Here is a 21716-nt window from a genome sequence, read left to right as displayed (position 1 = left end):
CATACTGCTACTCTGAATCCTCATGACAGAAAATTATTTAGAAAGCTCCTATTTTCTGGCCCTGCATGGAGGGAAGATGGATGAATGTAGCCTCACGCGTCACACGCTGCTGTGCATCAGCGTTCCGGAGCACCGTCAGAAACCCGCAGCCAGCTCTCCTTCAGTCTCCTCTCTCTCTATTAGCCTGATGGATTGACCATTTGTCCTGAACACTGGCCCAAAACTGCACACGCTACTTGCAAGCCAAGCATCCATTTACAGCTTCAAAGTCTATTTAAGGTGGTGAGACTCTTCAGTTATTCAGAGCCACACTGGGTTACATATGGGGTTAAATAGACATTCTGTTACACTGATGGCTTAACGTCACAAGTCCTACATGGAGGAGAGGAACAGTATGGCGTATTACTTTGTCAAGTAGTTCTTTAGCACGATAAGTGACACTTAGGCAGGTCTGACAATAACAGAGCCTAGCAAGACTTCAACAGAGTGTCATTTGAGAGACCATTTATTTTATTGCCATGATGGGTGTATTGATGCAATAACATAAGAACATTTATCTTTCCCATTGCTCCATTATGCTACATTTGGCCTCATAGAGTGTTTTCCTGTGTGGTTTAAACAAGTCCCATGGTAAACACAGAGTTTAGCCATCAGATGCAGTATATAACCTCATGGACATTCACGTTAAATTGGTTCCCTCAAATATATATAAAAAAATAGCATTTTCTTATCTCCTTTCACTTATCATTTTTCATTCTTTGCACTTTGATTAGTCCTGCTCTTCAGTGTTACTATCTTTATATTGTTTGCTTCTCTTCTCTTATATTTGATCTAATTTCTTATGGCTTATCATTTCTCTTTGAACTTTGTTCTAGAAGAATATTAAATGTACTAGAGTAATACAGAGTGCAGTGATGTACATCAAATCTAAGCTCCATTGATGTTTTGTTCATTTTGATGTTAAGCACATTGTATTGTAGTTTTCATCGGATTCTTTACATTTAATTATTTTAGATTTGATCCCGCTATAATCCTACTGGGATTGTTATGGGCCCATGTTAAACATTATTTTTGAATGGTTTTCAGTGATTAATTTGTTACATTTTTATCCTTTAAGGAAGTTTTATACTTCCTTTTTGGGCCTAATTTTGTGAACATGTTGTGTGCCGTAGTGTTTATTGATAAACCTGCGGTGTACAAACAGTGAATTTGTGTGAATTTGATGCACAAAATCAAGTTTGGGTTTAGAACTTTACATCTCTGCTGACAAAATGCAAATGGATGTTGTATTTGTGTAAGAAATATGTGACCCTGGACCACAAACCAGTCATAAATAGCATGGCTATTTTTGTAGCAATAGCCAACAATACATTGCATGGGTCAAAATTATCGATTTTTCTTTTATGCCAAAAATCATTAGGATATTAAGTAAAGATCATGTTCCATGAAGATATTTTGTAAATTTCCTACTGTAAATATATTAAAACTTAATTTTTGATTAGTAATATGCATTGGTAAGAACTTCATTTGGACTACTTTAAAGGCTATTTTCTCAATATTTGGATTTTTTTGCACCCTCAGATTCCAGATTTTCAAATATTATCCTATCCTAACAAAGCATACATCAATAGAAAGCTTATTTATTCAGCTTTCAGATGATGTATAAATCTCAATTAGCCAGGTTACACTTGGTCACAACTCCAAAAAGTACCTCTGTTACTAATACACATCAAATGTAAGCATCTCTTAAATTTTGGCTTGTCTTTTTGTCACTGTATTTCAGTGAAACTCTACCTTATTTGGTGAGGTTTCATCATAGTTATGTTGTCCTTGAAATACCTGTACATGCTTTTAATTTTATTCCTCTCCTTGATTTTATACTTATAACTGCTTGTTTTCTCAGCCATTTCAGCACATCGTGCAAATTGAACTCCACTTAATTGTGTCTTGTATTAAGAATGATATAATTGAATATTCATATGTTTCTCAGATTTGTTGGATCATAACAAAAGCGGCAGCTGTTGAGTGTAGTCTCTTGACAACCTCGCCACTTCATTACGATTTTCTGGGACACCAAATCCCTGCATTTCTCGCAAAGATGCAGTCTTACACGGATCCTGTTTGATCATGCGGTTTGATTGGCAGCATACTGTGCTTTGTTTGTTTGGTCTTTCCTATTTTCTGCTTAGTTAACTCACAGCTCGGAAAAGAGCGCTGATGGAACCAGTAAAAGCAGAATCAGGGAAGAGACAGAATTTTATGCACACAGCCACTCAGCTGTCGGTGGTGATGTTGAGGATTATATTAAATCCTCAAGATTATGAGGAAAGAGTGAGCAACATCTACTTCAACAGTCTCACTGGTTGGTCCCGTTATAAAAAAAAGGGAGGGAGAGAGCGAGGAATAACTAAGGAAGTTCCATCATCTATAAATACCACAATATCTCACTGCTCTATAATAAGATGAAGACATATCTGCCGAGTGTTTCCATGGTCTCTGCTGCTGTTGCTGGGCAGGTGTTTTCAGATGGAGATATTGCGCTCAAGCAAACACCTTCCTTTATGGAAAGGGATGCAGCCCCCGCAGCACAGAGTCAATAAAGTGTCGAAGATGAGTTTGTGTTTTCCATATGGCCCGGGTCACTCCTGTAGTGAGCTGCTCGCAGAGGGTAATTATGCCTCTAAGATAACAGTGTATATTCTATTTCATATCACACTCAGATGTTGATACAGTTCTCTTGAGATGGGGTCTGGGATGTCCTCTAAAAATCTTAAGGATGTCCTTAAAGAAATCTGTTTCTATCTCTCCATCCATTCATCCATACAGCTATCTAATCAAGCTACCTGTTATCTATCTATCCATATCTATTAATCTATTCATTTATTATTGTCTCTATCTGTTGTTATATTTCTTCATCAATCTATCCGAGTAGATGAGTAAATTTTCTTAGTAAGACCCTTTATTTCACATTTACTAAAAATCGCATTATCCTACTGGAAAAATTTGAATAACCCATGACATGTTTTGTGCCTGTGTTGTTGCATCCCAATTATTTTAGGGTTGAAGATCAAGTCAAAATATCTAATAACAGCCTTAGCTTGCAAACATAATTGCACCTCACCACATTATTCACAGTTTGCTGTTCTTGTGCTTTGGGTCAAGAATAATATTTAAGGCATTTTTATGCTAGATAACTCATTAAAATGTAATGGTGATTAATGGGAATGAGCAATTTGGTTGATGTTGTTTTGAGACTAGTCACATTATGTTGCCTAATACTGCTGCAAATACAAGAACAGCAAACAGAAAATCCTTCTCTCACCATTTGACCTGTTTTCCAGTAAGAGGCCCTGCGTGTGAATGCTGTAATCAAATCTTAACACCCCCCTGCTGCTTCAGACTAGTAATACAGTACGAGGGTTTCTTCTGTTATACGCTGCATCTAAATGGGCCTAAGCAGCGCTGTGTGCAAAGTAGTGGAACTTCTGCCAGTACTGGTTAGAAAATGAAACACAGATTTCTTGTTTAATTTTTATTACTCCTTACAGTCATTAACTGTATCAGCACTTCGGTTGGAAGTTGCTGCATATTTTCGCTTCAAGTACAGTTCTGCTTAACTTTTTCTCAGTTCATGTCACAGGAAACATCCAATTGTTTTTTCGTTGTGTATAGCTTTCTCTCTGAATGCTCTTTTAAAAGTGAAATATGTCATATCTGAAATACCAGACATAAAAATAATAGCATTCAGGATTTTAGAAAACTCCCTCCATCTACCACTTTTTAGTTGTACAGATTATCCTGCCACAAATACACACCATTGGTTGAGCCAGTGTTGCTGTGTCAAGCAGATTATAATAAATAAATGACTATTTAAATTAGTATATTAAAATGTATTTTATTCCTGTGATGCAAAGCTAAATTTTCAGCAGCTGTTACTTCAGTCTTCAGCGTCACAAGATCATTTAGAAATCATTCTAATATGCTGATTTTTCTGCTCATTTTATTTTATCATTATCAGTTTTAAAAACGGTTGTACTGCTTGATATTTTTTTTCTGAAACCATGATTTATTAATTTACTTTAATAATGATTTTTTTTTTTTTTTTGATGAATAGATCGTTCTAAAGAACAGCGTTTAATGCATCCTGGCTGATGTGAAGTGTTAATTTCTTACCATAAACTTTTTGCAGTATATTTATTATTTATAATTTATCACAGAACAGACTTTGCATGCTTAAAGCATTTTATAAGTGGAAAAATCAGCTGTTGAACTCTCAAATATCAAGTCTTAATTAATACAGGAATAAACACACTAATCAGGTTTTCCATATTAAACTGTGTCAGTCCTCTCCATGAGGATGATGATGATCTCGTCTCTTTTGATGACCCTTCCTTAGCCTTTCCCAGGGTTCTAAGTTGTTCACCCCTCTGATTGGCCGACCGCTCGTACCGAAATCAAACTGGCAATCAGTGTAGACAAAAACAAACATTTCACGTAACCTGAGCCTGTGCCACAGGACCAGTCTGTGTTCCATCTAATCAGTGTCCAAGATGATTGGCACGCCGCTCAATCCCAGAGAGGCCTCCTTCATCCCCTGCGAGTCCCCGCTCCACAAATCACACGGCGACGGCACGGAATCCGGTGACTTTGCCATATATCACAGCCCGTGCGAGGGCGTGCTCAATCAGCGTCATTATCCTCCCCTGCTCGGAGGAGGGCGGCCATTTTAACTGCACTGATTATGCTAATCTGGTGACAGGGGACCACCCTCGGTTGATGTAGTGGCTTATTAATATTTACTGACAGCGTCCCAGCAAGGGGGAGTGTGTGACATAGCACTGGATCTTTTGGGAGTGCCGACACACTGCCACACTGTGTTTACATCCCTTCCTTTCTGATGTTCTACAAACTGTTCAATTACCGTTACAAAAAGGAAAACACTGGCACATTTGGATATTTATCATTTAGCCACTAGGCAGATCGCAGGAGGACGACTTTGAGGGGTCTTTTGCTGTACGGGCATGTAAGCGAGTTGAAGGGGATAAAGGAATGTATCGGCGTGACAGGTTTCATTTTTGAGGAGGGCTGAAGTGATAGACCGCCAGTGGGGTGTGAGAAAGAAGATTGAAGAGTGAAGAGAGAAATGTATTTATTTGTGTCAGTGCTACACAAGCGTGGTGAGCATTCCTCACTGTTTGTTTGAGGCTGACAAATAGCACAGTCCTCCTGGCACAGACTGATTGACAGTATTGAAGACTGTGTGAGACATCAACTACAGAGGAGACAGCTTAAGTCAATCTGTCTTCAACTCTAGAATAAGGAAACGGGGCACAGAATTATGTTGTGTGTACGTTAAAGGAACAGTACACCCAACAATGAAAATACTGTCATCATTTACATACCTTTATATTCTTTCCAAACCCATACAGTGTTTTTTTAGTATTATTTATATACTATGTAGTGTTTTTTATTATTTTAGTAACATTAGTTAATGAATTAACAACTGTTCTGTTCATATCAGCTCAGGACCATTCAATAATGTTATCAGTTGCACCTTTGTTTTCTAATAATGTATTAGTAAAGGTTGAAATTAACATGATTAATTTCAGAATTATTTTTTTCTGTGTCAGTATAGTGTTAACCAATGGAACCTTATTGTAAAGTGATACCAAATATTTAGAATTTGCTTTTAATTTTTATATTTATATTTTCTTTTTAAGTTTAGTTTGTTTTATTAATTTTACTCATTTTATTTGTTCATTTAATTGTTTCCATTTAACTTTATTTCAGTTGTAGTTTTAGTCATTTTAGTATATATATATATATATATATATATATATATATATTCTTACCTACACAACATTTGTAGTACATAATTTTTTCCCCTCTTATTGAAATCTTATATGATTATTTTTCACTCTTTCTTTGATTTTGCTGCTTGTACCTTTAGGAATTCTGTGTAAATTACCAACCAAAATGAGCCAAAATTACCTTTTTACGATTGACTAGCCTCTTCACAAGTGAAATGACTAACAATTCTTGTTTACGTGTTGAAATATAGTTAACTTCCCTATCTTTAAAAAAAATTAAATAAATAACCTTTTTGCAAAGCCAGCATTACATTGTGACAAGTTCACAAAATAGTTCACGCTGAAATGTGCCACACAAACTTTAGGGTCAGGCTCCAGTTAACTGGGACCTTGATAAAAGGCTTCAGTCCAGTCTGAAGGGATCCTTTGGGACTGGCTTTGAATGGTCTCTTTAAATCATTCTGAGTTATTTTGTTTTCTCCCTTTGCTCTGCTCATGTTTGCCCTTCTGTCAGATTAATGTCACACGAAGAAGAAAGGCAACTCTCGTGACACATAAAGAAGTGATGTCTGCATTTAATTAACACAGCAGGACCCAGACAGCGGGTAGAAAGAAAACAATTAACATTTCCAACATGTCTCTCTCTGTATTTCACATATAATCTAATTTGAATCTGAATTCAATACAGAAGGAAAGTAAATATAGCCTGACATCTTTCTGCAATCTCTCAGGATCGTAAACACATTAAATGCAGAACATTTGTAAAAGGATGCGTGGCAAAAAAAATTGTGACGAGTTTAAAAAAAGAAAAAATCATGGATTTAAAGTTAATGGTAGGTCATCTAGTCTGAATAAGCACATTTGGTCACAGCTATCTGCATTGTGGATGGTTAGCATCTTCTTCGTGGGTTCAGGTCATTCCGCATAAGAGAAGGATTTTACATGCATTCAGAACTTGATTGGCTTCAGTATGAGTGTCTGTCCTGCATTCAAGCACAGCCACTAAGTTAAGGCTTGCAGATAAGACTTGTCCCTCTCCGTACGGCAAGCGCGCTGACTGCATTGTCAGCCTGAAGAGTTGAATTCAACTCATTCTCATCTTCCTTATTTAAGCAGGTCAGCCAGTGTCAAGTCAATTCCGCCATGATAATAAATTCTCGTGGACTAGACGGCGAGTCTGATTCAATTTCTGCACAATGAAATCTTAACCTACAAACCCCAGTAGGTTCCTCGAAGAGAAGTTCAATTCTCTTTTGCCTCTATTTATGAGAGTTTCACAAAAGCTTGACCCTTTCCTTTGCAGCTCGAATCTATTTTGGCGACTTTCAGAGCTGGTTTGAAACAAATTTGATAGCGCTTTTGGGAAAACGCTCGTCCCCAGGTGATTTTTTGGGTTCGGTTTGCACTGAAGGATTTGATTTGAACTGATCCCAAAGGTTCTAACTACATCTAGTCTCTGTAAACCACTAACTTTGCTTCCATGTGTAGCGCATAGTGTTTCTGTTATCAGTATCTTACACCTTGGTCATTTCTATTTCCTCTGAGAGAGATGTAAGCAGGCAGAGGGGACAGAAAGAGATCTCTCAGTAGTCATTTACTCTGACATTTCGGGAATGCACAGAAAGAGACGGGGGGAGAGAGGGAGCAATGTAGCCATCCTCTCTCTAGCACTTAATTTAGCTCTGAGGTAGAATCCAGTCTTATCTCAGGGGAGAAAGAGCTGTGCAAATACCCAACACCATCCAGCGGTTCATTCAGGCAAGGTGGACAGGTCCAGACTGTGGAAGGAGAGGTTAAAGAGGAACCCCTTAAATTGGGAGGCCTGCATTGAAGAAAGACAACATGTCAAACCACATATATTTCTATCTACACGGTGTGAAAATAAGATTGCACATGTGAGTCAGTGTTGCTGTCAGTTTACAAGTAAATGTATGGTTTTATTTTTGTTGTTTGTTTGTGTGTGTGTGTGTGTGTGTGTGTGTGTGTGTGTGTTTTTGTGACAAATAAGGACATACATTTGTATAATGACACAGGTATGACACAGGTATTACAAGGTGACGGTGACTTTTCAGGACATTGACCCATGTACCCACTTTTCAAAATACTTATAAATCATACAGAGTGAGTTTTTTGGGGGGAAAGTTGAAATCCACTGTCTCCTGTGAGGGCTAAGTTTAGGTGTAGGGCAATAGCAGTTTGTACAGTATAAAAACCATTACGCCTATGGGATGTACCAACTTTTCACAAAAACAAATGTGTGTGTGTGTGTATGTGTGTGTCACATAAGTAACTTCTTTTTTTTCAAGCACTCTTCAAGTGTGAATGTACTTTATTTTTACCCCTGCTGGTAGTTGTCAAAACTACATAATTCTTGGGTCAAAAAGCACCTTTCTTTATTTAGAGCTGTTCAAAATTAGCCATGTTTTGCCAGCTTACTTTAAATATAAAAATATGTTATTTTTATATATTTTTTCATATTTTATTTTAATTATAAAATAAAATTAATTTATTATTATTATTATTATTATTATTTTGTGAGCTCCCCACCATTTTCATGATAATCACTGAGAGGGGTGTGGGTCTGTCTTGCGGTACATTAGCTAAACAGCATCACGTGCAGTCAGTCTTACTTGTGATTCAGTTGGACCATTTCATTCTAAAGATCTGATGGTCGCAGTAGCAGTGAGGAAGAATAGCGCTGGACTGTTAAATGACTGATGTGTAGCCGCTCAGCCTTGGGGCTCTGCACTGCAGCCTGCTTAATTAGTGCTAACTCATTTTTCTACACAGGCGTTTTGTTCGGAATGACAAACACACCACAGAATTACAGTAAAGCAGAGAGTTATGTATGCACCTCAGGCATCCATTGAATTCAGACTGTTTTTATTGGTCTGGGGTCCCGCGTGAACAAATATTATTAGGTGGACCCATGCGCTTTGCATTCTGGCTTTTAGTTATCATTACAGAAGTTTGTTGATGCTGCGTCTCACTAATTTTTTATTTTTGTTTTTTGGCAGATATTGAAATTTTGGGGCATTACTTATTTATTTTGGCACAGGCTGCACATTTGTGGCTGGCTCTCTCCATTTGCACATCTAATTGCTTTGGCACCTCATCTCTACAACTCCCGCGCTCTTCCGTTTTCCGTTTCACAGAGTTGCGCTCTACCATCACATCACACTTGTTGTGTTCCACAGCTTGGAATAGATATGCTTAATGCCAAACAAGTTTGGATCTTCTCTATTTGTGGTCTGATTTGTCAATAGTGTCTTTTTGTTTCTCTTTTCATTATCTCAACTCGTAAATTGGTGAAAAAACTGGTGGTCTCTATTTTTGCTCCAATGACTGATGATTCATATCAGTTTAATTAGATTATTTGGCTGACAGGCAGTTAGGTTTAATCAGAGACCCGACTCTCGTGTGAGTGTGAAATAATTAATTGCTTTAATTACATTTAGTTCCAGTTCTGGCTGCGAGGGAAGTTGTCAAAGATAACCTCACATACTATCAGAACTGAAACTAGGAGATCTCAGCATGAGATAAAACATGCAGGTGAGAGTATGTCAGAATGACCAGAGAGAGAATATATTTGTTAGTGTCAATTGTTAAAAATTATATATATATATATACTGTCATTGTCAGTTCTCTGTTGTGTGTGTCATGTGTTCCCGCCTCTTGTGTCCTTATTTGGTCTGTTTCCTGTCCTTGTTTAATGTGATTATTAGTTTATTCTGTTCAGCTGTGTTTTAGTCATTAACCTGTGTATTTAAGTTCCTGCCTGTTCAGTTTCATGTCGTCTGGTCTGCTCGTTACTCCCCAGTGTTCCTGTCAGTGTCTACCATGCCTTGCCTTGTTTGGATTTATTAAAGACTGTTATTTGAGTTTACTCCTCGTCTGCGTGTTCCTGTATCCTCCTTGTGTGTGCACCGTGACAGTAATGCTGTAATTTTATTACAGATTAAATAACTTTTCTTTTTAATTTATATTTATTCTTTTTTATTCTATATTTATCTATATTTATTTACTTATTTATTCTTGTTATGCCAACATTTACTTAAATTTACTCAAAACAGCATTAATTTAAAATAACAGTGTTGCTATAGTAGCAAAATTCCTTTGATCAATTCTTTTGCACTTGCTGAATTAAGTTGCCAAAATAAATTAATACGTTTTATTTTTTTAATCAAGATCCTGATAAATAAATAATCCTGAACTTATTTTTTACAATAATATATATAATATATAATATAGTGTATGCATACAGTATATATATTAAATGTTTCTTCAAAACTTCAATCAAAAATAAAAGAAAATATAAATAATCTACCTCTGCCATTTATTGGCTGGTTTGTTTTTTTTAGGGGCTCATTTGTATACTTGTCTATCTGTTACACATGTGTCTGCTAAATTTACAATATCGATGTTTATGTTCATGAATTATGCATTTTCTTTGACACACTGTGACACATTTTCTTTGACAAAAATTTCTGGAGGTGAATTTTGCTTTAGGAGAAATCAAACACATGGAAATGTGTTCCAGGAGTGCGAGTCTGCTTAAGAAACATCCTCCCTCACTAATGTTTTATGAATGTGAGATATAGGAGCTTTGATTACAGGTGGTAAAGTAAAGTATTCGACTCAAACTGTACAGTGTAATAAAATCTTCAAATCAGTGCTACACTATATTGAGTGTCATTTCGTTCATTAGCCCGTGACATCAAATATGTAATATTGTTTGAACAGTGCGATAAGTGAAAAAAAAAAATGTAATGAGAAGGCTTTTTTTTTTTTAAAGTAGTCTTGGGGAGTAATTATATTCTGGTTGCTACGGGCAGCAGCTCACATACCCTCAGACTTGTCTCCATCCAGATGACTAGCTCCAGCCCCACTGTGCTGTAATTAATCATTACGCCAGATGCCAGTGCTTCCCCCATGAGCTCCATCAGTGTGTGTTTCTTTGTGCATTCGTGAGTGTGTACGTGTGTCCAGTTTGCTCTTGACTCTTGCATGCCGATGTGCGAAAATCATAAAAAGAACTCGAGTTGGTCATTCTTGGGTAAAGAGAAAGACCTCAGGCTCATGGAGTTTGTATGCTTTCTGGCACATTCATGCTCCAGCTCCGGCATGCATTCGTTTTCTCATTCATATGCGAGCCGCTGCCCTCACCTCTACCTGAGCCACAAATTCACAGACCACTTTTAACAAGGAAGCCTGGACCTCCCACTGTCCTCTGCGTATGATTGCCTCTGTGGGTAGAAGAACATGGTGATTTCATCTGGTACTGAGCAGTTTTAAAGGAACAAATCACCCCAATAACTCAACCTCATGTCGTTCCAAACTCGCATGAACATATTTCTTTAATGCACACAACACAATAGGACTTATTCAGCATGCTCAGGCTGCTTATAGTACAGTACAATAAAAGTGGATGTGTGACACCCGAGGTCACTATAGGGAAGACAAATGTTGAATGACTTATTCAGAAAGAGATTAATAATAACTTCAGAACGAATACAAATTTTGACCAAATAATAGAAAAAGTACAAGTAAAAATCCACATATTTAAAACTGCAGTGCAACGGCGAGTCTCTGAAGCCAGTATCAATGAAGTATTAACTTATTCAAAACCGTTATGTCTATAGAATGTCATAAAAACCAATTTGTGTATGTGTGTTTAAATTATATATGTGTCAAAAATGTATGTAAAGATTGTAAAAAAATACAAATAAAATAACTTTACAAATTAGGTTATGAATTATCCAAGCCATATTTGCTATAGACAATAAAAATGGAATAAAGTTACTTCATTTAGTTTTGACCCACATCTTGTTCTATGCAAATTCACATATTATTTTATTGTAGAAGATAGAGATTATTATGCGGTTATTGCCATTTCTGCACACCACTGGTGGTAACCATTCACTTTCATTGAGTGGAAAAGATGAGCTTGGACATTCTGCTAGAGTTCATGTATTCAAATTAGTCGAATGCACGCTAAAATAACACGGACAATGCATACAAATAAATGATGCAACAAGTAGGTGCAGTTCATTCTTAGTGGGTTCCTCCCTGAGATTGAAATGCAATGCAAGAACAGTCCACGTATATATATAAAAAAAGGAAAGACAGATCAAAGCTTTGTCTGTCTTGTGTCCTTTTCTTTTCCTCACTTTTTTTGTAGGTGCTGGATGTTCCAGGCTGGCTAGCATGATTGAAGTGATTGGGAGGGGGCTTATAGAAGTCTCCCTGTACCCTCTCATCTCTCCTGCTTGCAAAGACAGTTTTTTGTGCTGCCTGTGGTTTGGTGTGATTTCTGTGGCAGGAACATGTGAGGCACTCTTGGTGTACCTGCGGTTCGTGTGCTGAATTCCTGATTGCTACCTCTCTCTCATCTTTCTCTGTCTCTTTTTCTTTGTTTTCCAGGTGTCCTCCAGGTGTCAATCTCGCTAAAAAAGGTGGAGCTGAGCGTCGGAGAGTCCAAGTTTTTCACATGCACAGGTCAGTTTTTTGACAGCACCACCTCGTCACGTTTCTGATGAGATAGATGCATGAATGCACACAATTTACGTAGTGCTGACTTGAGTAGTCATTCATTTAGGTCAGCTTAAATAACTTCCCCCATTGTAAACAGTATTGAATTCTAAGACTAAGGCTTTCTTCATGACCAGGGAAAAGTGTGGGATTGCATGTGTATAGTATGTTTGAATATTTTGTCTTGGACTGACAGCTGTTTTCATGTTGATTGTTTTACAAAAAAAATAGATCAGGGATTTTCAAACTGGAGTCTAGGGACCTGCAGGGGGCTGTAATGGGTTATTTTGAGGGAATTTTACCAAATGTATTTTTAAGAGCTGCCAACATCACCATGCTAACCTCTGCTATCAATTATGTTGTGTTTATCACAGTTATTACATCTGATATTTTTGTTGTCTCATTCTGCTTTCTACAGACTGGTCTGAAATTAAAGAACTGGTCAGAATAATCACATTAATTATTTTATTATATTGACAGTTTGTAATAGTGTTGTGGCAATTTTCCTTTTCAATGAAGGTATGAGACAAAAGTCTTTTGAAGATTTATTTTTTGCAAGAAAATGGTCTACAGTCATACAGTCATTCATGCTGGGTGCAGAGTACGTCAAAGAAAAAATGTCTTAACTCAGTATTTATATCCTAATCAAATCAGGATGCTTCTATCTCAACCAATCATAATGCATATTCAACATATGTGTCAATTTAAGGTATCCAACTATGTCCACTAGATGCAAACCATCATCTTAGAAGCTATGATGTTGGGTCTATAAAATAGCATTTCTTGTCTCACACTTATCTTGCACCTTTGACATATTCGACTGCTTTTAGTACATCAAAACAACTCAAGCATGGATGGATGGATAGATAACTTATTTTTCTTTAATGCCAAAAATCATTAGGATATTAAGTAAAGATCATGTCAAATGAAGATATTTTGTAAAATCCCTTCATTTTCAAATCAAAACTTCATTTTTGATTTGTAATATGCATTGCTTCATTTGGACAACTTTAAAGGCCATTTTCTTAATATTTAGATGTTTGTGCACCCTCAGATTCCAGATTTTCAAATAGTTGTATCTCGGCCAAATATTGTCCTGTCATAACAAACCATAGATGACAGCTTTCAGATGATGTATAAATCTCAATTTCAAAAAGTTGACCCTTATGACTGGTTTTTTGGTCCAGGGTCATATATTTCACAATATTTCTGGTGGTAGTTGAGGAGAGACCCCCCCCCCCCCCCCCCCCCCCCCCCCCCCCCCCCGATTATAAAGTGCTTTGGTTGTACAGCAATACACAATAAGGCGCTATATAAATGCATCATTCATTCATTCATTTCTGTTTTTATTGTATTTTATTTTATTTGTAATCAAAATAAAATGGCACTGTATATATATATATAAATAATGTATATACAGTGCCATCCAAAAGTATTGGAACGGTAAAGACAAAATTGCTCTGTTGGCTGTGGAGTCAAGACATTTACAAATATGATTAAAAGATGAATATGAGACAAAACTACATAATGTCACATTTTATTATTAGGTAATTCAACTTATAGGTGTTTTACCAGCTAAGAAGTTCAGATGTGAGCATAAGTATTGGAACAGTTGCCTCACAGGTCTTTCTAAGTGATCAGCTGTGTCCTGTTGCATTCATTCTTCAGTTATTAAAAGCAAGGAATGTGTCATATCAGTTATATCCATTACTTCTGTATTCTGAATCTTGCATTCGATGATAACGCACACAAACCAGGATGAAGATGAGGGAGCTGACTTTGAGAGAAAAGCAAGCAATTTGGATGCTAAAAGAAAAGAGGAAGTCAATTAGAGGTATAGCAAAAACAAAGGGCATGGAGAAATCAAGAGTTTGGAAACCACCAGCGACACCAGCAACCAACAACTACCAGATCGGCTGAGAAAACAACAGTAGTTGATGACAGACAAATAATAAAAGCTGTGAAAATGAACCCTAAAAGACTGTAAAATCACCAACAGCTTCCAGAAAGCTGGGGTGATGCTCTGACAATCTTCTGTCCTCAGGAGACTTTGACACAGAATTACAGATGCTACACAGCAAGATGCAAACCTCTGACCAGCACCAAAAATAGAAAGGCAAGATTAGAGTTTGCAAAAGAGCACAAAGGTGAGCCAGAAGAGTTTTGGAACTGTGTTTATGGGCCGATGAGACAAAGATGAACCTTTATCTAAGTAATGGGAAAGCAGTGAAAAATGTGGAGAAAAAAAGGGAACTGCAAATTATCCTAAGCATACAGCCTCATCTGTAAAGCATGGTGGAGGTGGTGTCATGGCATGGGCATGCATGGCTGTCTCTGGAACAGGACCGCTCAACTTTACTGATGACTTAATGTATGATGACAGTAGCAGAATGAATTTGGAAGGGAACAAAACCATCTTGCCTACCAATATTCAAGAAAATGCCACCAGATTCATTGGGAAGTGCTTCATATTTTATCAGGACAATGACCCAAAACACCCTGCCAGTTCAATCAAGGAATTTATAAGGGCAAAGAAATGGAAAGTCTTAGATTGCCCAAGTCAATCTCCAGATTCAAATCCGATTGAACGTGAATTTCACCAGCTGAAGAGGAGAGTAAAGGCAGAAACTCCCCAAAACAAACAACAATTGGAATTGGCTGCATTAAAGGCTGGGAAAAGTACTTCAAAGGATGAGACCAAAAGTCTGTTGATGTCTATGGGTCACAGACTGCTGTGATTGTACGCAAGGGATCTGCAAATAAATAATAGCTTTTAATCTTTTATGTCTGCCTTATGTTCAATTGTCCCAATACTTATGCTCACATCAATGAGTGGGATGAACTCTAAAAGTGCAGTTCTTTTTATTTGGTAAAACATGGCTTGGATAGTGTGCTGGAGGAAACATGTATGGATATCCATGTGCACAGGTGTAGATTATGTTGGGCAGGTTTTATGGTGAAACTGGGTGTTGTTTTTCTTTTCCACATGGCTGAGCTGCTGTAGTCAGGTTGCAGGGCTCTGCTGTGTGAGCTCCAGGCTCCACCTGACAGCTTGCTTTAAACAGGGTGATGCATGCTGACCCCTGCTGGATGCCTGCCAGATTGCGGGTGATTATCACACCTGGAATGTATCTGGTGACATGGAAGGTGCACACATGCTTCGCAGACCTTCGGGTCAACTAGCTGGGGCAAACTAGCATGCTCACCTTCAAAAATAGCTTTGGGATATGCAGGGGAGTGCAAGAGAAACTGTATTGGTTTTATGTAATTATGAAGTTCTATTTTAGGCTTCAGTAGGACAGATTCATTTGGGTGCTACATGTTTGCTCCAGAAGAGTGAATACAGCACATAATGGTGGATAACTGTAAAAGACTTGTCCTACACTTTAATCCAGCCTATTATATATAATGCCAGCCTATTTTGAGCAAAGAGCTATGTTCAGTGTAAACTGAACTACGAAATATAACCGGGTCACAGTATATAGTCACGTCTTTGCTAGTAAGTGGTCATTATTTCAGATTATTTTATCTATAATGACAGTGCTGCATGGCTTATCGAAATAAAACTGATATTGAGAAATGGCTTAAAGCATTAGTCAAACTGTGCAAACTGTGATTTTATTAAATATATACCTTGCTATTTCAGAGTAAATGCAGCACTTTGTTCATTTGCACGTGTAGCTCATGATAGTTGTTTTTTTTTTTTTACCTGTTTTTTTTTTATTATTTTACAGTACTAATACAGTATTATTCCAAACATCTCTTACTTTCTTTATATTTGTATTATTGTAATAATCATAATAACAATCATATTTTTTGTTGTTGTTGTTGTTTTTTTTTTTTTAAAGCATTAAAGTAAAAAGTCATTTTCAGCTTTTTTCCAGTTACCAACGAAATCATCCTAATCAGTCTAAAATTATTAATTCTTTCCAAAAATCCAATAAGTAATTTTTAAAATTCATTTTTATTTTCAATGCAGATTGGCTTCTGTACAAAATCATCCTAATCAGTCTAAAATGATTTATTCTTTCCAAAAGTGCAAAAAGTATTTTTTTCTTTTTTCTTTTTTTATTCATTTATTCATTCAGATGTAATAAAACCACTGCAGTCATTTTAGAATATTTTTTTTCCAAAAGTGTAAAAAGTCTTCTTTTTTCAGATGCACTCCCTAACAAAATAACCTTAATTATTCTATAATTATTAGTATAGCTTTTCAAGTCATCTAGTGAAAATTGTTGCAGAAAAAACAAAATATAACAAAGTAATTTTTTTTACAATTTCATGCAGCACTAACTGTGACTGACAGTACTCTTATTACTGGGACAAGCAGGGTCTCGCTCAAGGGCACAGTGTTGATAGCTCATTGATCCCTCTCCCCTTGCAAAGCTTGAACCTACAATCTTTTGGCTGTTAGCCCAGATCGTTAACCACTATGTCATACCACTTCCTCAAACTTAAAGCTGCAGTCCGTAACTTTTTTTGGTTAAAAATGATCTGAAATCAATATTTGAGCAAGTACATAATCATCCAGTGTTCAAAACTATCACCTTACTTTAGCTCGATTCACAACAGTTTGCTTATAATAATGTTTTCTAATTTGAGTGGTACAGCTAGGTTTTCACAGGAAATTCGAGCATGGCACTGCATCATTACGTCACGTCAGTAAACATAAGACGTTTTTCCGGCTACTAGGCTATTGCATGTGAGGATTTTGCAGGTGATAGCCTTTTCTCACAGCAGCTAGAATAATTAAACGTATCATTTTGATGGTGGTTTGTAATCCAGAAAGTATTATGTGTTTATGGAACACATGTGAATGAAATTAAATTATATTCCCGTTTTAAATGTGCTTCTGATTACAGATAGCCTGAGTTTACACAAGAATTGTATTTTAAAGAAAACCAGTTCGAAGGGAGCATAGTTTGCTTTTTGGGTTAAAAGAATTTCTTATTATGAAATTCGAATGGCATGACAATTAGATTAAACTGTACAGAAATTGAAATCTACATGCTAATACACACTATACTCATAGTCACGCAATGCTGATGTTGTTCATTTGAGAATAAAGAATAACAATAATAATAATTTGCACGGTTTGCTGTAAAATGAGCTAACCGATCTTTAGATTTAATCACCATTGGTAGCGCGATTTCTGGTAATGCTTTTTTCCTCAGCTAGTTCAGATGACAATATCTGAAGATTCTTATATGTTCCAAGATGTAGACTAATCTGTGATTGCGAAGTACAGAAAATATCCACACCGGTGCGGTGACTGACAGCCACACATTCACCTCAAAACATTAGATTCCTCCACGCTGGAGCTGTGCCAGAGTACAACCCCACGCAAGCAAGATAATTTCGCAAGTAACTGCAATTCCAGGTTTTCAAACATAGACTGCGACAAAGAGGCAAAACTTACGGACTGCAGCTTTAGCTAAACTTCATTCACAAGTGAAGACAAATGAATATGAAACAGCAGATCCAGTGAAGTTTGTTTTTGTGAGCAGTGAAGTGCACTAAGCTTTGTCCCTGAGCCCTTCAACCCCTAACGTCTCATCCTATCCCCTTCAGCAACTCCTCCATGGTCCAGCGTCTGCCGAGCGGGCTGAGATTATGCCATCTCGTCCTCTCCTTGAACCCCTCACGTCCTTCGGATCAGGCTCTGCTCCTTCACTGATAACCCCCTGCCCGCTCTCAGTGTTTCTCCCTTGGCAGAGCTGCGTCATGGGGCCGGCTGCATCCTCGGGCCTGCCCGTCTGCCCAGAGCCGCAGTTTCACGCTCTCCCGTAGTGCAGCCGAAGGCCCCCGTTGTGCAGTTGATTGATGCTTTGAGCAGAGAAGTGCTGCACCATGCTGATGCTTTTTATGACCTTCCAGCAGAGCAGGATTTACAGCGCCAAGCACCTTGGTACCAAGTGTGGGTTCGGCCAGCCACTCTCTGCAGGGCAAAGCACATGACGGGTTTTGTTTATCGCAGTGTGTGTGTGTTTGTGAGACAAAGAGAGAGTGTATGCCGCTACCAGAGGCCTAAGATATATCCTTAAAGGGGAAGTTCTGCACCACTAGCAGCACCAAATGGAATGGCAGTGAAACGTGGCCATAAAAGCATTTGTTTCCTTTTAGATTAGAACATACTTTCTAAAAAAATAATAACACTATGTCAAGTTGTTCTCCACATTTTTTTCTTTGTGTGTGTTTAGTGATTGGGGAGCCTGTGAGTCTGGACTGGTATAACCCGCAGGGGGAGCGGATGGTCCCGTCTCAGCGGGTGGCCTTGCACAATGAAGGTGTTCGTTCCAGACTCACCCTCTACAATGCCAAAATAGAAGATGCTGGCATCTACCGGTGCCAGGCCAACGACGCACAGGGACATACACAGGAGGCCACCGTGGTGCTGGAAATCTACCGTGAGTATCAAACGCTAACAAATAAATCTGCTCAAACACCTTTTTTTGTCATCATGGTCCTTATAACTTAATTTGTGTAAATGCATATGAAAAGAGATCAGAAATTAACACGGGCCTTTGGATAAAATATCAAAAATATTATTATGTCCCATAATGAACTTTTACAAAATGACTTTTAATGAATTCATCTATTTTTAGTCATAAAATATTTTATATACATTTAAATCACAGAATTACATTAAGCTTTTTCTACAGAGCCTTTCCTTGTTTAGACTCTTTTAAAAACGAAAATATAACTAGGATTAAGTAAAGTGCAAAAATAATAAAACTAATTGAATGCAATAAAATCAAGATCAAGAACTGTGTTGCATCATCTGAATTATCTATGAACAAGCAGGAGAAAACCATTTTTGAGTATTTGTGTATAACATCTCCAAGACGCTTCAAGAAAACTACATACAAAGCTACAGTAGCTACTGTGAAAAGTTTGAGGCACTTGTGTGTGCAAATGTTGTAAAGATAATTTCACAAATAAATTTTATTTAACAATTAACTTCTATTAACTAAATTAAATCAACATTTAAGGGCCATATTGCCCTTCAAACGAATATTTTGTAGGACCACACTACAAACAAAGGGGTGTGAATCCTCTCAGTGTAAACCGGTGAGAAGTGTCTGGCTGTAGACTCAGGCTGTATCCGAAATCGCCCCCTATACCCTCATTCACTATTCCCTACATTAGTCCACTCATACAGTTCACTTGAAGGAGTGAATGAAAACGAGTGAGTGAATTCGGACACACAGTGCACCGGAAGGACTGCCGCTTTTGCATAGTTTGCTTGCTGTTTAATAATCATTTGATACAGGCAGCTCCAGTAGTAATATTGAAGGATTTATCTTGAACTCTGTCACAGAAATTATATATAAACCCTAGTAGTCAATTTACAATTACAATTACACTCGATTTTGCGGTGCATTGTGGGATTGAATGAGTGCACTCGAGAACATCCACTATCCTTTCGAACACCACTTAAAATGGCTGTCCCCTCAAATAGTGCACTATCTGAGGGTATAGGGGGCGATTTCAGATACAGCCTCAGACTTGCACTCTCAGACACTTGTGCTTCCACGAGTGACGTCACTTGCAGTCTTTTTTCTTTTGTTCTATTTATTGATTATTTTTTGTTTGAATCGCTCAACATTTTACACTTGCACTTGTCACTTGCAATCGCCACTTGCACTCTCCGCTACCGGCGACGTCACTTGCATTCGACAAGAATCGTGTGTGTTGCCAATGGAGACAAGACGCTGTGGTGCTTAAACGATTAAAACTAATTTAGTACAATAACGAACAGGGTCCTGCAAGTTATCATAGGAGAAAAAGACAAGACCCGCAAATCCGTGGTTACAGAACAGCAGAATATGAACGCAATGCGCAAAGTTTCTCGTTAAGCGTTTTATTCCCGCAGAAAACCATAAAATATGGCTTAATGTGTTAAGATACACTAAGTGCAATTAAAAGATAAAATTCGATGTATAGTTATTATTAAATGTACTACAAGGCAAGCAGACGGCCATGAACACAATATGCAAACTTTCACTCCCATACAGCTAAATGCTTAATGTAGCATAATGGACTAAATTTAATACAACAACAACTATAATAATAATAATAATAATTTAATAATAATTTGGGGGAAGTCGTGGCCTAATGGTTAGAGAGTCGGACTCGTAATCGAAAGGTTGCGGGTTCGAGTCCCCGGCCGGCAGGGATTGTAGGTGGGGGGAGTGAATGTACAGCGCTCTCTCCACCCTCAATACCACGACTGAGGTGCCCTTGAGCAAGGCACCGAACCCCCAACTGCTCCCCGGGCGCCGCAGCATGGCTGCCCACTGCTCCGTGTGTGTGTGTGTGTGTGTGTGTGTGTGTGTGTGTGTGTGTGTGTGTGTGTGCGCATTTGTTCACTACTCACTGCTGTGTGTGTGCACTTGGATGGGTTAAACGCAGAGCACCAATTTTGAGTATGGGTCACCATACTTGACAATACGTCACGACTTTACTTTACTTTACTTTTAATAATAATAACGAGAACACACTACACGATTGTGAGGACGATTATGAATGGAATTTATTACTGGCAGCTGATCATGCCCAATCAGACCGGGTCTGTTCCAGTTGGGCTCAGTTGCTGTTTGCAGTCGGCAGAAAAATCACATAGTGTGTGGTGTCTAAAGATTATAATCTTTAAACACCCGCGATTGTATGTGCTTATGCAGTGGAGATGTGTTCACTGTCAAACATCATTCAGCATTCATTTTGTAATTTTGTAATTTTTTTTCTTGATTACAAGAAAAAAAATAATTGTTCTTGATGTGATTTATTTCTTGTCTTTCTTTTAATTCATAAGTTAACACTGCAAATTATAATGGTTTCTTTTTTTTTCTTTTTTTTGCAGTCGATGAAAGTAGCCTAAATTATGTCAGTGATTTCTCTCATTTTAAAGAATATCAATAATTGTTTTTTAGAACACAACAAGTCTTTTCACTTTGTTGTTACATGTTAGTGTTTACTATAAATTGATTGTGCTTAGAGACAGAACCATTTAGAGAATTTTAAGAATGTAGATCCTAAATCACCTGTGATTCCACACTGTGGGGCTCTTCAGCATGAAAAGCAAGCAGCTTTTGTCTCTGCTGCTCATGGCACTCGGCACACAGAATCCACCCAGGGGATAGCAGGCTTCCTGGCACACCTGCGGTCTCTGAGCGGTGGGGATGTTGTCCCTTTCAACATCCAATCACTGTCAAAGCCCAGACTCACATCTGTGCTGAGAGACCAGTCAGAGATACCTAGATAATTGTCTTTTTTGCTCTATTTTACAAATAAACAGAGAAAATAACAAGCTGGCTTTTCATGTGTGGAAGTACAATTCTGACAGTGATGTTCGCATTTCAGTTCACCTGTTTT

General features: G+C 37.7%; 1 protein-coding gene across 3 annotated transcripts in view; it reads left to right on the top strand.

The window, feature by feature from the left end:
- Window positions 1-21716, top strand: part of LOC306876402 (neural cell adhesion molecule 2-like) — a 210176-nt gene that overhangs the window by 134459 nt on the left and 54001 nt on the right. For all 3 annotated transcript variants that reach the window (XM_079427528.1, XM_079427527.1, XM_079427529.1), the window contains exons 2-3: window positions 12234-12308; window positions 18542-18748. In XM_079427528.1, coding sequence (XP_079283654.1) covers window positions 12234-12308; window positions 18542-18748 — 282 coding nt within the window. The remainder of the gene's footprint in view (window positions 1-12233; window positions 12309-18541; window positions 18749-21716) is intronic.

The sequence above is a fragment of the Barbus barbus genome (assembly GCF_936440315.1).
Source record: "Barbus barbus genome assembly, chromosome: 10".
NCBI classification, from domain to species: domain Eukaryota; kingdom Metazoa; phylum Chordata; class Actinopteri; order Cypriniformes; family Cyprinidae; genus Barbus; species Barbus barbus.
Note: the sequence above shows the minus strand (reverse complement) of the source record. Positions and strands in the feature narration are given on the sequence as shown.